Source organism: Asterias rubens, chromosome 17, assembly GCF_902459465.1.
Source record: "Asterias rubens chromosome 17, eAstRub1.3, whole genome shotgun sequence".
NCBI lineage: Eukaryota > Metazoa > Echinodermata > Asteroidea > Forcipulatida > Asteriidae > Asterias > Asterias rubens.
Window position 1 is genome coordinate 11,335,074 of NC_047078.1, and position 16,366 is coordinate 11,351,439.

The window sequence follows — 16,366 nt, forward strand, 5'->3', positions numbered from 1 at the left end:
CATGAACACAACAATAATGGATGTAGTGACCAGACGTCGCCTGAACTGGTTTGGCCATGTCATCAGAATGCCAGCCTACAGGCTACCCAACCTGGTCTACTACAATGACTTCCACACTCCACGCCAACGAGGACGCCCGCCATTGCGCTGGAAGGTGCAAATCCAGGAAGATGCCAACATTCCACTTTATGAGGCAGAGCACTTAGCTAAAAATAGACATGAATAGGGACGGTTCTCAAAGGAGGCCAAGGGACACCCAGTCCTCCAACGCAGCTACGTAAGTAAGTAAGATCGGCCGCGCGTACATACGCGTCATTGCCTGTGTAGAAACAGTTTTGGTTCGCCATGGACGCGGTAAAATGTCACGTGCTGACGGCAACGCGCAGAATAAAAATAATTGACAATGCCAGTTTCGTGTTACTAACAAGTAGGGTACATAATTAAACGATCGTCTTAACATTGACTTAACATGTTTGTGGGTAGCTACAATGCAGTTCAAACTAACCAATTAACCAGTAAAGTTTTTAAATTCAATTAATTCAGTTCCATTCAGAAACACATTTTATTTCCATACTTCTGTGAAAGGGTCGACAAGATGAAGCTAGGGAGTAAAGCAATGAAGACCTAATCAGGATAAATGTAATGATAAGATATAAATAGTATGTGACTGTTTTGATAAGTAGAAGCTTGTACAAAAAAAGACAGACAGACAAACACAAAAAACACAAACAGACAGACAGACATGCAAACAAAAGAACAGACGAACATAAGACATGACAGCTGAAACAAGATAGATTTATAGAGACGCTTCACCGAACTCATCATTATCGAAAGACGCCCCATGTATTATGAAGTTCTCAATAAAGAACGGCACCCCTTAAACAATTTAAACAATAGTTGTTAACAATAAATAAAAACAAAATATTGATAAAAAAAAGAACAGTTAAAAAAAAGATAAACAAAATTAAATAATGAAAACATAAATAAATAAATAAATAAATAAATAAATAAATAAATAAACAAATAAATAAATGATTTATGATAAATGTGAATTGCATTGTAATAAAAAACAAATAACTTACATCCTAAAAAAATAAAAAATAAAATAAATGATTGAATAAAATGATCGATGTTTGATACTGAGTTCCAAAGTAACCTGTACAATTCAGAGAATTTATCCAAAGCCCATTTAGATGAAATTGTGTCAAACATTGAAGCTTAAGCAATTCCTGAAAGTATCCTTGAAGATTCGGATAAAAAAATCCCCGAAGAAGAGATAAAACATGCTCTCTTTCAAATGAACGAAAACAAAAGTCTATAAGAAAACTGCCCCACGGTAGAATTTTACCAAACGTTTTGGTATATTCTTTGTAATGACATCTTGGAATAATACAATGACTGTTTTGCTTCGCTGAAAGCAATTCTATGAGGTCCGCTCTGGTCAAACTTAAAAGAAGTTGAGGACCCGTCATGATTTAAACAACTGGCGTCCTAATAGTCTTTTAAATATTGACTACAACATTTTGTAAAAACTATCACCAATCGTCTGAAACCAGTCATATCCTTTGCAGTTTTATTGCCCTTTGAACAAAACCAACTTAGAATACACGCTTGGGAACTTTTGGCCTTGAAGCTTCTCTGTATTTTTTCCGCCGAAGTCATACGCCCCGACTCGAAGATACTGGCGAGCGATGCTGGTTACCACATACCAGGCTCTCTTCATATACACCATAAGAAATACTCGGTAAACGTTAGGCCTATTCTAAAATGGATGGAAAGAGACTACAGTATCCGGAAATTTAAAGACGTTTGGCTCTTCGTTTTAGTCAAAATGTGTGTTTGGTCGTCGAAAGCATGCTCGTCACATCATTTCAAATGTTGCGCGTTGCCGTCAGCACGTGATTAATGGCAGCGCACAGGCTGAACCAGCGTATTGTACGCGCGGCCGATTTAGTTATTCTCACGCGCGTTGAATATGAAATAGACCTTATTGCAGATAGCAAAAATCCGACGTCCCGCAAAGGATTGTGGGAAATATTTTGCACCTCCAGTTATACGGTCGTATATACAAAGTTTTTGTGTAAACAATAAGTTTGTAAACATTGACATTGTTTGTGGTGGACGGTCATGCTTCAGTGGCGGAAGGCAGTTTCACCCACGAATGGGTGTACCTCCATGCTTTATTTAGCCATGTCAGATGTGTTATTATTATTAATATAAAAAACTACGACAATGCCATCGGACCAGTGTGCTTTGCGACTCAACGGAAGAAGTACGTACATACGTTGGTAGGCCTAGGTCCATGCATGTTTTTTTGTCTTTGAATGAACACAAAATAGTTTAATAAAATATCAATAAAGCTTGTTGATGATTTAATCATGACCGGGTCATGATTAAATCATCAAGCATGTCAAGCCCAACAAGCTGTAGGCTACAATTTGAGTATTGTATAGGCTAGATGTTTATTGTATGTGTGATTGGTGGTAGAAACTAAGAAAGAAACATAGGCCTATTCAATTCTATATTCCTCAATTTTTTTTTGGAGATATTGATATTATATTCAGAATATAATATCAATATTCTGATAATGATACTGCTCATTAATTAGCTCATAGTCATATTAGTCATGACCGACTTTCAGGGCAGAGTGTTTGGTAATGATTTCCAAGGCAAAAGATCATTCATAAATACCTCAATCAGTTTCGCTACTGCATTCCTGTTGTGGTGGAGAGCGCTTCACGTGGGGTGGGGGTGTTTAAATTTAACGAGTGATAAAGACCAGCTGGAGCTGTTTATAACCGGTTGTTTTCGGATATGTTTAGATGCATAATATGCGCTGGTCTTGGTGCTAGATGTTTCACCGTTACGGGCGATGTTGGTGAGTTGGCCGCGCTGGGTGTGAAAGCAAAACAAGAAACATCTTGCACCAAGACTAACTACGCACACACCACACAATGCATCCGAAAACTGTCTCAGTCATTAAAATGCAACACATGTCAGGTCATCAAATAAGATACGTAAAAGAGGAAACAAGGGCTGAACGACCACGACCCTGCCTGTTTTAAACGCCTTTTTAAGAACTTGTAACCACTCATTTATTCCCTTAGTTTTTGTCTGCTTTATCTTTCAGATAAATACTTGTGCATCAACATGCTTCGTGACAGCACTCATATTGGAAGCAGTTATTCTCCCAGTTCTGTGTTCACTCCAAAGATGTGGTCTGTACTGTTGTTTTGTGGACTCGACCAACCACATCCTACTTCTTTTGCTGCAGGAGAGCTCATTGATCATCTTCTGAATTGACTAAATGCTGTGTGTGACTGTGTGTGTGTGTCTTCATGCTCTTGAGGCCATTTTTGACTGATGACACGTAAATTGGCGACGAAGAGATAAATGTTAATTGCAGAGTGAACTGTGACGCAAGCGTTCTGTCGGCTGTTGGGCTTTGAAAACACCTAAAGGTATCGCAAGTGCTTCTAAATATGCCTGTGCGTGGCGTCCTGCGGTTGTAGGCTACAATTCTCAGAGAAAGTAGAAGTGTACAATACAAACAATAACACTGTCCAAACGTCCATTTCCACTGTCTTGAAGAGTTTAAAGCTTCATTTATTCTGGTTACTTAAATCATACAATAATACTTCATAATGCAAAGGTTTAAATAATACCAAGGGTTGCAATTGCAAAGATCTAGAGGGTTGTAGTTAACCGCCTCAGTACAGTCAACATGAACAATACCTGAGGCAAACAAGGGTAGATAATAATTGAGTGAAGTAAACTGCAATGTAAGTGTTTTTAAGGGGCCATGAAAATACCAAGTGTGTTATAAAAGTAATATTACCAATTTAAATATTTGAAGAAAAAAATTAAAGGATGGAAATTGTAAATAAAAAAGTGTTTGTAAACAAATATAATATTGAACAAAAAGTGTGACAGGTTTGGATTTATTTTTAGCAAGAGTTAAATTATGTGTACCCACAGTTATCAATGAAACCTTTAAACTCTCACCATAAAATGGGTCAAATAATTACAGATGCTGGTTAGAATGTGAACAATTGTTTTCACACCAACCCCGGGAGTTAAATTCACAACATGCATGATATAGCATTCACAAACTAGAATTTGTCACAGGTTTTATACATAGCTGCAGTTTTATCATGGCACAGTCATCTTTAGATTCCATTCCAACCTGTGGGTGGATGTAGCAGCTAGTCTGACCCCTCTTCTAGAGTCCTTTTGTGAACAAGGACTCTGACATGCATGACGTGTTTGCCAAAGGTGGCTGCAGCTTAATAAATATCAATTGTTTTAATGATGGCTTTGTGAAGTCATGAGAGAGCTTAATACATTACAAATTGCCTCTGGCAGTACTGAACCCATTATTAGTGGGCCCTGAACCACCTGACCACAGTGCCAGTCTACTTACTTGTTAATTTAAATCCAAATTTTGAAGATGCAGAGTTTGCAGAGAATCACATTTAAGTGCTCACAATACTTCTTCTTTGATGGCAAGGTTTGAAATGACTTTTCACCCACTTTTAACTACAAAATGAGACCTATCAGTATATAGGTTTAGAATCAGGTTTAACAGATGTACAAAATATAGCCTATTGTTTATAAAGAATATAAAAGCGAATTACTGTATAAATAGTCCTCTCAATATGACTTTTTATTAGTCTATTATAACCAAAAATGTATTAATTGGGATAGTTGCCCCCAAAATAATAAAGTTAAATGGTAACAATTTCCAAGTAAAACCAAAAGGATTTATTTTTTGAGGATGCCCAATGCAGAATCTATTTTTTTTATTGAATAAATCAAACTTATTTGAAAACAAAAATGTAAAAATAATTATATTCTTTTTTTCAATTCGCTCATGTGACCTAGTCCTTGCTTTTCGAATTACAAACCTACAAAAACTCATAGTCTCATATCATATGATAAAATTATAGACATAACAAACATACCATTATTACAGTACCAGTAGGGTCTAACAATAAAGCTACAACTTGATGCTTTATGGTACAGTGTACTAAAAGTATCATTTTTGTAATACATGCACAAAACAAAGCACAAAGCATGTAATTATATTATGCACAGAATCATGTCCGTACAATCCGTGTACATCAAACTTGTATAAACTGAACCCTTGATAAAAAAATGTTTATGCTAGGACTACTTATAAGTTCTAGAAACTAGAAGTATGCTAGGACCTACACCAGAACCTTGTCGTACTTGTCATGTCATGATCTACGGTATAACAATGGAGGTAGAAATAGATTTATATTAATAAATATAAGTATAAACCACAATTACTTAGTCACTTTTGGTCACTTTAATTTTGAACCATATCAGGGGTAGACCAAAAAAGTTGATGGTGTGAGAAATAAGGAAAAAGTATCATCTGCCACGGAAAGTTTTAAAAATGTACAACTACCATGTATGATTGAAAGCTATTCTATTTACGTTCACGTCATTGCTGATTAGTGGGCTTTATCCATAGAGCTATATCTAGACTCTAGTCTATACCAGGAATAAGAAATGATTGTATTTTTTTGTAAAACAGTCATGAAGTCCTCGATCATCATGACCTTGGCAATGTTTCTCTGTTTTGTAACAGAAAAAATGTCTTACTTTTGTCATGGAGGTCGTCCATGCTTTTGTCGAAGTATTTATCAGCACAAATCGGAGTCACTGGTGGGAAGTTTTGGTTGTTATTTCCGATCCCTCGAGGGTGACTGATGGTTGCGGGAGGGTCACTGATCCGTGTTGCAACTTCTCGCCATTGACCTTGTCAATGTCAGTCTTCCGACGTCCTACAGACGTAGACGGGCAAACCTAAAAACAGTAATTTTATCGCGAAAAAATGTCGCCTTTGGAGTTTGTCTTTAACTACTGTGTCTTGGCACATTCACTTTAGCTAAAGATTACCTTAGTTCGTCTATGCCAGAACTATTTATTCTATCAAGCAGCTCTTTCTCGGTCACTCCTGCCACATCCATTTTGCAAACCGATCGATCGTGTACGAACGTTGAACGTTGTTTACTTTTTTGAGCGAGGTGCCAAATTTTTCCCACAGTCCTTTGCGCGCACATGCGCAGTTGTTCAAAATCGCTATCTGCAATAAGGTCTATACACGTTTGAGTTTTTTTTTACTGAAAGCTCACGCGATGCTGTTTGTTCAACTTACAAAATGGCCGCACAAAATTTGCGTAGCAGACCTAAAACAACACCTTTACACGATAAAATCTGAATTGTGGGCTGGCTCTATGCAAAACCCCAACAGTAACAGTCAAGTTCTCCAGATTCGCTGGTGTTCAACTGTTCAAACTGGTGTTCACTGCTCACTGTTCAGTTTACATAACTTCTCGTACTTTCATAGAGCAAGTCTTTAAGGAGTAGTAGTTACCTTTCCAGGTTTCCCATTGTACACCTCGTACGTATTCTACTTGACCCTGATGGTAGTATTCATCATTCAGATTAGAATCCATACATGCATTAAACCACCATGCTCCTTCATGTATCTGTGTGCAGACACCATAGAAACTATCATTGTCCTGATCCTTGGTACTGAAAAACTGGCCATTGTGGACTGCCATTGAATCACCTGCTGGGCTGTCTGCATCGTAGGAGCCAACATTGAGACAGTAATTATCACCTGATACAGCAAAACCATCATAACTGGCCCAAGATGTGTTTCCGTCCCAATCAGCCATATTCACCATTAATTGCCATTGTCCTGACTCAGTAAGTTTACGTAGGATGTCATTACCAAGCCAGAATTCAGTAGAGAGGTTACCAAACCCAGATTGGTATTCTGCCCAATTACGGTAAAAGTCAACTGATCCATCTTGTCTCCTCTGGAACACGATCCAGCCTCCTCCATCTGTCTCCATATCACAGTAGACCTTCACTCCATCAGTCAGACCAGCAGGGTAGATGGTGTAAATGCCACTCTGACAGCTACCAGCCTGGTATAACTTCAGACAACTTCCAAATCGTACAGAGTCTGGTGCTGAAAGGGAAGGAGTTTCCAAGTTGTCATCAAAGTAGGCAACTCCTTGCAGCTCAATGAAGTCATCAGGGCTTTGAGATTGAGTCGCATTGCATAACTGACAAACATGGCTACATATGTAGTAGTTGAATGATGCACAGTGTGGATCCATAGAGCAGTCTCGCCCACATATCACAGGAGATGAAACATTCTTCCATGTAAACCCATGATTCACCAACGCACGGTTGTGGGCCTCGTTGAAGTCTTCACTGAACCTTTTTGTGCAGTCACATTTGCAACTTTCCACAATGAAAATAACCATGACAACAGCTATGAAGGTTTTCATGATGAGGTACATTTGAAAGTTGTCGGATGTTATAAAGTTATCTTCACGTGTTGATCAGTTACCGATACAGTCTTACTCGTCTGATGAAGTATTATGTGTGCTCTGAGGCCACAGCGAGGACCGCACTTCCTTTTAAGGACAACGCCTTTTTGAATCGGGTAATATATCATTCATGGACTTGCTTTCAGTTCTTTGTGTTTTTAGTTTATTGAGTGCATTCATCCTACAGAGAGAAGGCATTTTTATTTAGAGCAGCTAATTGCAAAGTGTTTCAAACGATACTAGATATTCCTTATGGTAGTTGAGAGTTTGAATTATTAAATTGATCATCCTGGCTAAAAGTGGTCTGCAGCAATAAACTCAAGGTCCTATGATTTTAAGTGCTCAATCCATTACGGAAGAGCAGTCAATAATGTGTATATGTAATTGTTGATTGTTTAAACAAATGTTTAAGCAGCCAAAGCAACACACCTTATTTGTCTTTGGTATTATGCCGAGTTCTCTCGTTGTATTATGCTTATTAACCTTCTTGGACAGGAACATCCTTGGGCCAGTACTTCTAAGGTTAGAACATTCTTAGACAGGGACATCCTTGTGCCAGTACTTCTAAGGTTAGAACATTCTTAGACAGGGACATCGTTGGGCCAGTACTTCTAAGGTTAGAACATTCTTAGACAGGGACATCCTTGGGCCAGTACTTCTAAGGTTAGAACATTCTTAGACAGCGACATCCTTGGGCCAGTACTTCTAAGGTTAGAACATTCTTAGACAGGGACATCCTTGGGCCAGTACTTCTAAGGTTAGAACATTCTTAGACAGGGACATCCTTGGGCCAGTACTTCTAAGGTTAGAACATTCTTAGACAGCGACATCCTTGGGCCAGTACTTCTAAGGTTAGAACATTCTTAGACAGGGACATCCTTGGGCCAGTACTTCTAAGGTTAGAACATTCTTAGACAGCGACATCCTTGGGCCAGTACTTCTAAGGTTAGAACATTCTTAGACTGGGACATCCTTGGGCCAGTACTTCTAAGGTTAGAACATTCTTAGACAGGGACATCCTTGGGCCAGTACTTCTAAGGTTAGAACATTCTTAGACAGGAACATCCTTGGGCCAGTACTTCTAAGGTTAGAACATTCTTAGACTGGGACATCCTTGGGCCAGTACTTCTAAGGTTAGAACATTCTTAGACAGGGACATCCTTGGGCCAGTACTTCTTAGGTTAGAACATTCTTAGACTGGGACATCCTTGGGCCAGTACTTCTAAGGTTAGAACATTCTTAGACTGGGACATCCTTGGGCCAGTACTTCTAAGGTTAGAACATTCTTAGACTGGGACATCCTTGGGCCAGTACTTCTATAGGTTAGAACATTCTTAGACAGGGACATCCTTGGGCCAGTACTTCTAAGGTTAGAACATTCTTAGACAGGAACATCCTTGGGCCAGTACTTCTAAGGTTAGAACATTCTTAGACTGGGACATCCTTGGGCCAGTACTTCTAAGGTTAGAGCATTCTTACACAGGGACATCCTTGGGCCAGTACTTCTAAGGTTAGAACATTCTTAGACAGGGACATCCTTGGGCCAGTACTTCTAGGGTTAGAACCTTCTTAGACAGGGACATCCTTGGGCCAGTACTTCTAAGGTTAGAACATTCTTAGATAGGGACATCCTTGGGCCAGTACTTCTAAGGTTAGAACATTCTTAGACAGGGACATCCTTGGGCCAGTACTTCTTAGGTTAGAACATTCTTAGACTGGGACATCCTTGGGCCAGTACTTCTTAGGTTAGAACATTCTTAGACAGGGACATCCTTGGACCAGTACTTCTAAGGTTAGAACATTCTTAGACAGGGACATCCTTGGGCCAGTACTTCTAAGGTTAGAACATTCTTAGACAGGGACATCCTTGGGCCAGTACTTCTAAGGTTAGAACATTCTTAGACAGGGATATCCTTGGGCCAGTACTTCTTAGGTTAGAACATTCTTAGACTGGGACATCCTTGGGCCAGTACTTCTTAGGTTAGAACCTTCATAGACAGGAACATCCTTGGGCCAGTACTTCTAAGGTTAGAACATTCTTAGACAGGGACATCCTTGGGCCAGTACTTCTAAGGTTAGAACATTCTTAGACAGGGACATCCTTGGGCCAATACTTCTAAGGTTAGAACATTCTTAGACAGGGACATCCTTGGGCCAGTACTTCTAAGGTCAGAACATTCTTAGACAGGGACATCCTTGGGCCAGTACTTCTAAGGTTAGAACATTCTTAGACTGGGACATCCTTGTGCCAATACTTCTAAGGTTAGAACATTCTTAGACAGGGACATCCTTGGGCCAATACTTCTAAGGTTAGAACATTCTTAGACAGGGACATCCTTGGGCCAGTACTTCTAAGGTCAGAACATTCTTAGGCAGGGACATCCTTGGGCCAGTACTTCTAAGGTTAGAACATTCTTAGACAGGGACATCCTTGGGCCAATACTTCTAAGGTTAGAACATTCTTAGACTGGGACATCCTTGTGCCAGTACTTCTAAGGTTAGAACATTCTTAGACAGAGACATCCTTGGGCCAGTACTTCTAAGGTTAGAACATTCTTAGACAGGGACATCCTTGGGCCAGTACTTCTAAGGTTAGAACATTCTTAGACAGGGACATCCTTGGGCCAGTACTTCTAAGGTTAGAACATTCTTAGACAGGGACATCCTTGGGCCAGTACTTCTAAGGTTAGAACATTCTTAGACTGGGACATCCTTGGGCCAGTACTTCTAAGGTTAGAACATTCTTAGACTGGGACATCCTTGGGCCAGTACTTCTAAGGTTAGAACATTCTTAGACAGCGACATCCTTGGGCCAGTACTTCTAAGGTTAGAACATTCTTAGACAGGGACATCCTTGGGCCAGTACTTCTAAGGTCAGAACATTCTTAGACAGGGACATCCTTGGGCCAGTACTTCTAAGGTTAGAACATTCTTAGACAGGGACATCCTTGGGCCAGTACTTCTAAGGTTAGAACATTCTTAGAGAGGGACATCCTTGGGCCAGTACTTCTAAGGTTAGAACATTCTTAGACAGGGACATCCTTCGACCAGTACTTCTTAGGTTAGAACATTCTTAGACTGGGACATCCTTGGGCCAGTACTTCTAAGGTTAGAACATTCTTAGATTGGGACATCCTTGGGCCATTCCTCCTCAAATCCATGAACCCGAAGTTCTTAGTTTTCCTCAATATTAGGCAAACCTTTTTGCTGACAACCTTGCATCTTACTCTATCCAAAACTTCAAAGCATAATGCATAATCGAACTGAAGCTAGAGCTGTTAGCATAAATTTAGACAATAACCTTACTGTAACATGGACCTAAATGAAGAACGCTTGGGTCCTTTTTGCGCTCTTGAGTATGTCATCACCTTTTGAAATCCTTCAAACATCTTGAGGACTTAGATGGTTTTGAAAGATTAAGGCGCGAGTGACTTTTATCTGTTGGAGACAAGACTCACAGTGGTTCGTTCAAGTGGTCAATGCAACATCCATCAATGCAGTAAGCCGGGTAAGTGTGGGATTAAACATTATAAAGCCTAGCAAGGTTGATAAAACATTTGGGTTGAACGTGTCTTTAAATTGATAACAATTCGGACATATAACAAGAACTAAGCAAAATGCCAAATACAATGCCTCGTGCCTTGGCTTTAAAAAGAACTTGAAAACAAAAAGAAGAAATACATAAACAAGTGTTCCGGGCTGTTGGCCCGAACACCTAATAATTAAATAATTCCTTAATGGATTGAGCACTCAAAACCATCCGACTAAAAGTTTAATGCATCAAACCACTTAGCCAGTAGGATTAAGCTATCTCTATTAGGACTCTCAACGGCCATCATGCATTATAAAGTGTCGTTAGAGAACATTTTGCAATGAGCTGTTTAAAATATTAACTCTGGGATGAATGCACCCAATAAACTAAAAACACAAAAACTGGAAGCAAGTCCATGATTAATGCAATACCTGAATATCTAAGGCGTCGGCTAAGTGCTCAAGAAATGCTTAGAAGGGTTGTGCTCCTTGCTGTGGCTTCGGAGCACACTTGATACCTCGTCAGACGAGTAAAGCTGTATCTGTAACTAATATTCGGTTAAAGATCAACAGAAAGTGAATAATACTTCTGACAACTTTCAAATTTACCTTTATCATTAAAACCATCATATTGTCATAGTTATTTTCATTGTGGAACTTTGTAAATAAGATTGCAATAAAATGTTCAGTGAAGACTTCAATAAGGCAGCAATTGTGAGTTGGTGAATATAATGTGTTTATGGCAGACTGTATCATCTCCTGTGATCTGTGGGCGAGACTGCTCTATGAATCCACACTGTGCATCATTCAACTATTACACATGTAGCCATGTTTGTCAGTTAAGCAATGCTAATCAATCTCAAAGCCCTGATGACTTTATTGAGCTGCAAGGAGTTGCCTACTATGATGACAACTTGGAAACTCCTTCACTTTCAGCACCAGACTCTAAACAGATGAGTAGTTGTCTGAAGGTATACCAGGCTGGTAGCCGTAAATATAGTGATTGATACTTAACAACAATAGCACTTAAAACTCCCCAAGAACACTCTAAGATCACAATATGAACATGTTCCAGAAAGTCAATTATCTGTTTTTCCACAGAAAGATCCTACTTCAAAATATAAGACTCAATTACTCAATTACCTCCTTGGGCACAATGTAGATATATTAGTGAAAAGGTTCACTTTTGAACACAAATAGGCCTAAACAACTCGTAGAGGTGCTACTCGCACGTTCCGTCACCTATATTGAACAGACAGTCCTCTGCTATTTACACAAAATTTAAGTCATTGCATTTGGCCACAGACCCAAGATAAAATGTACAGTGGGTCTACTGATGGTCACCGCTACGGCCCAGACAGGTACATGAATATGAAAATAAATTGCAATCCCTAAATACAAGGGAGACTTCTCTACTCTTTCCTTCGCTTTGCCATCTAGCAAACAAAATGAGGGGCGGTTGAAGCTGACATGGTGGCTATCGTTAAAAACACTCACAGTAGGAGAAACAAAAACTCCTCCTGCCACCTCTACAAAACAAAAACTAGCGGCTTCAAATACAACTGGCCTTATTATAAGCGGCACAGCCTCCTCAAAAAATACATCATCACTCACATGAAAAATAGAAGGGGAAAAATCAATCGGGTCAGGTGACTGCAATTCATCAGTGTCTGCATTCAAATTTTCAAAAAACCTGAAAATATTAGAAAATCTAGCATCTAATGCAGCTTTGATGCTATCGACCACATTTGTATTAATAGGACACTCATCTTCGTCTTCGTCTTCACGTAAAAAACTAGTGAAGGAACTCACAATGGTTTCAGCTAAAGCACTGTTTGACTTTGAAACATCGTCTGGCACAGACATAGTTTGAATACTATTATTATAATCTTCTTCTTATTCTCCTTCTTTCTTTTTACTTATTTCTTCTTCTTCTTATTTCTATAAGCAATGTACATACAAAATTATGGCTTGTTGAAATACACTGAGGCCTAAATCATCGACCTTCAAAACAGTCTGCTCTTAATACAGACAAAAATACAAGTCCAAAAGATGTCTCACCTACACGGTAGAAAAAAAGTACTATTGCTTTTCACAAATTCTCAACTGCGGGAAAACAAAGTCTTACAAAGATTTCAAAAGTTATTAGTTTGCCGAGACAAGTAGTCATAAGTATACACCATTCACATAGGTGCAACAAGAAATATGCAGTTAGCTGAAGACTCACAGTTACAATATTATGTGTGCAGCAAGAAAATTATTTGACTAAAACACACTTTATCCAAAGCACTGGCCTACAACTGGCTCCAAAATCATCTGTTTCTCAAAATATTGAATCTTAAAAGACTCACAAAGGACACAACTGCCTTTTAACTACAACAGATCTAGAAAGCCTGGATTTAAAATGTCAAATTACAAACAATTCTACAAACCGAATTTATACAAAAAAAGTTGCACATCATAAAATGTAAACAAAATAATATATTCATAAAAGAAGTCCTCTTGTCGATGCAGGGCCAATTGTTAGACGACCATTACGTCTATAGATCGCGACGAAAACGCGAAATCGCTCACATTAACTCAGTTCTCAATTCCGATCGGAGACAAATCTAAAGTCCGGGTTTATATAATCCACGGTAACTGACCGACATCATAAAATATAGGGAAAAGTTTACTCCAACTTGAGAAAGGCGTATACAAATCCAAAAGACATGAATGACGAAAACGAATTGGCGAAGGCTCTATCCTGTCTACGACGCCATATTGTAAAGAGAGACGTAGACAGTACACAAAATATCTAAATGAAAATAGTAAAATGGCGAACACTCAATCCTGTCTACGACGCCATATTGTAAAGAGAGAGAGGGACGGGAAGGTGATAGAGCCGGTCCTCTACTTAATAAAGGACGAGTATTCGCCAAAATACATTTCAATAATAATAGTCAGTAAGCCAATGACGTTTATATGAAAATCTCTTCTATACAGGTTTTAATACTTCCAACCCATAGAAAACATACACAAAGTTATAACACTACAGTATACACTACATGTAGCCTACATAACACAGTGCACGAAGTTTACAAAAAGGTCAGCACACACAGAGACTAACGGACGCACGTGTGTGACAGTGCTGCCTGGCATACACACATGGTTTTACAAATAAAACGATCCAAATAGTGAGCTACAAAATCACAATAATTTGGGCATTAATGAGGGTAAAAACACACAATAATACTCACAAATATCTCTACAACTCACTTGATCCCATATAAATAGGTTTTTGGAGCATGGCCAGAGCCATGCTCCCTATAGAAATAGAGAGAATCACAGCCCAAATAAATTAGTTGCTCTTCCATGTCGAAACTATCGAAAAAAAAAGGTTAATTGTCACGTGACAATACCAAAAGTTAACTTTGAACAAATCCAACAATGAGGGCGCACTTTGGATTCCTACAGAAACAATCAAAGTCAAGTGTCGTTTGTAGCCCAACAGAACCATCACTTGGAATTAGTTAGCTTAACGCGACTTTTTCCCCCAATTTAAAGGCAGTGGACACTATTTTTGTTATTATTAGCATAAAACCTTTCTTGGTAACGAGTAATGGGGAGCCGTTGATAGTATAAAACATTGTGAGAAACAGCTCCCTCTGAAGTGACGTAGTTTTGGAGAAATAAGAAATTTTCCGCGAATTTGATTTCGAGACCTCAGTTTTAGAATTTGAGGTCTCGAAATCAAAAATCTAAAAGCACACAACTTCGTGTAACAAGGTGTTTTTTCTTTCATGTTTATCTCGCAACTTCGACTACCAATTGAGCTCAAATTTTCACAGGTTATTTCATGTATACCGGTATAGTTAAGATATACTGACAATTAGCAATAGTATACAGGGTCTTTAAATGAATTAGATACTGCAGCCCAGCACCTCAAATCTCATGCTACACCAACCGATCCAAGACAGAGGCAGTATTCGCAAGCATCTGGTGTGCAGGACGACACCAAGGCTGCTAGTAGAATAACTGTTTCGGTCTGTATTACCTGTGAACTATAAGTAACAAAGAAATAAGAGTGTAGGTTTTATACATTTCCCTATTAACTACAGACACAACTTTGAAAAATAACTGACTTTAGGTAAACATTATAGTGTACCAATGTTGTGCACAGTGCCGACACTTTCAAGAAGTGTCAAAAGCTCAAGTTGGGAAGGTTTATTTCAAATTATGTGATGCCGTAGATCTAAAAAGTGTATGTGAAATGCGTATGCCTAAGATTAAACTATGATTGAATATAATTGGTTTTTATTAGCCATTGGGTGGCCCGGCTATAATATACCTAAATTTAGGGACTGCTTGTGAGAGCAACTGTGACTATGCAGTCACTGGTGATATGGGTAGGGGCAGCTCTACACGTACTTGGTTTAGTTTGGTTGGATTTGTCGATAAAGCCACACAGTTATGAGAAAAAACAATAAACACTAAACAATGACGTCATACAACCGTCATTTTAAAGGGAAATCGATGACGAAATAAAAAGACACAGAATTGAACGCGTGGCGCGTTCTGACCAATGAACAACGTCCTTTGGAACTCTGGGGAGGAGTGTGCCCTAAATACTCAAACTACGTCATATGCATACAGGTCTATAACAAGCTCAAAGGCACTGGACACCTTTGGCAAATGTCAAAGAACAGCTCTTTCACTTGGTGCATCTCAACATACGCATAAAATAACAAACCTGTGAAAATTTGAGCTCAATTGGTCGTCGAAGTTGCCAGAGAATAATGGAAGAAAAAACACCCTTGTCGCACAAGTTGTATGCTTTCAGATGCTTGAATTCGAGCCCTCGAGGTCCCAAAATACTTCAGAGGGTGCCGTTTCTCACAATGTTCTATACTATCTCGTTACCAAGTAAGTTTTTAGGCAAACAGTTATTTTGAGTAATTACCAATATTAGTGTCCAGTGCCTTTATAAGACCTAGGAAAGATATTTGGTTTGCCTAAAAAAATCTCAATTTTGACAACAAAATAATAATATTGCAGCTGCAAAGTATTACACTTACCTCTTGTGGGCTTCCTTCATTATTACGAACATAAATGCGAGACATGCCAGTATCATCTTCGGAACAGTACATTGCATTGTAAAACGTTACCCACTCCTCATAGGTATCACTATCTCGACCTTGCGTGATAACACCAGTAACACGCACCTGGTCAAAAAAAGAAACCTCGATCCAGGGAGAGACGTCACCCATTCCTGCGCTCCAGGCGTTAAAACCTGTTCGAGGTGAAGATGAAGGGAAATGAATGCCGGTAAAGTTAGTTTGACATTCACACTGGACGTTCACATAGATTTGTACAGCGAATATCAATGTTGCTTTTTCGAAAGGTTGACATTGGACATATCATTCACAAAGGTGTGTACACTTGTCTACATTGTACATCGATATTGGATATTGTAC

At 39.0% G+C, this 16,366-nt stretch overlaps 1 protein-coding gene across 1 annotated transcript; it reads right to left on the reverse strand.

Moving 5' to 3' along the window:
* Nucleotides 1-6,353: 6,353 nt before the first annotated feature.
* Nucleotides 6,354-7,337, reverse strand: LOC117301810 (microfibril-associated glycoprotein 4-like). Its single transcript, XM_033785813.1, has one exon. The coding sequence runs from the start codon at nt 7,335-7,337 to the stop codon at nt 6,354-6,356; it is 984 nt and encodes a 327-aa protein (XP_033641704.1).
* Between the last annotated feature and the right edge of the window lie 9,029 nt (nt 7,338-16,366).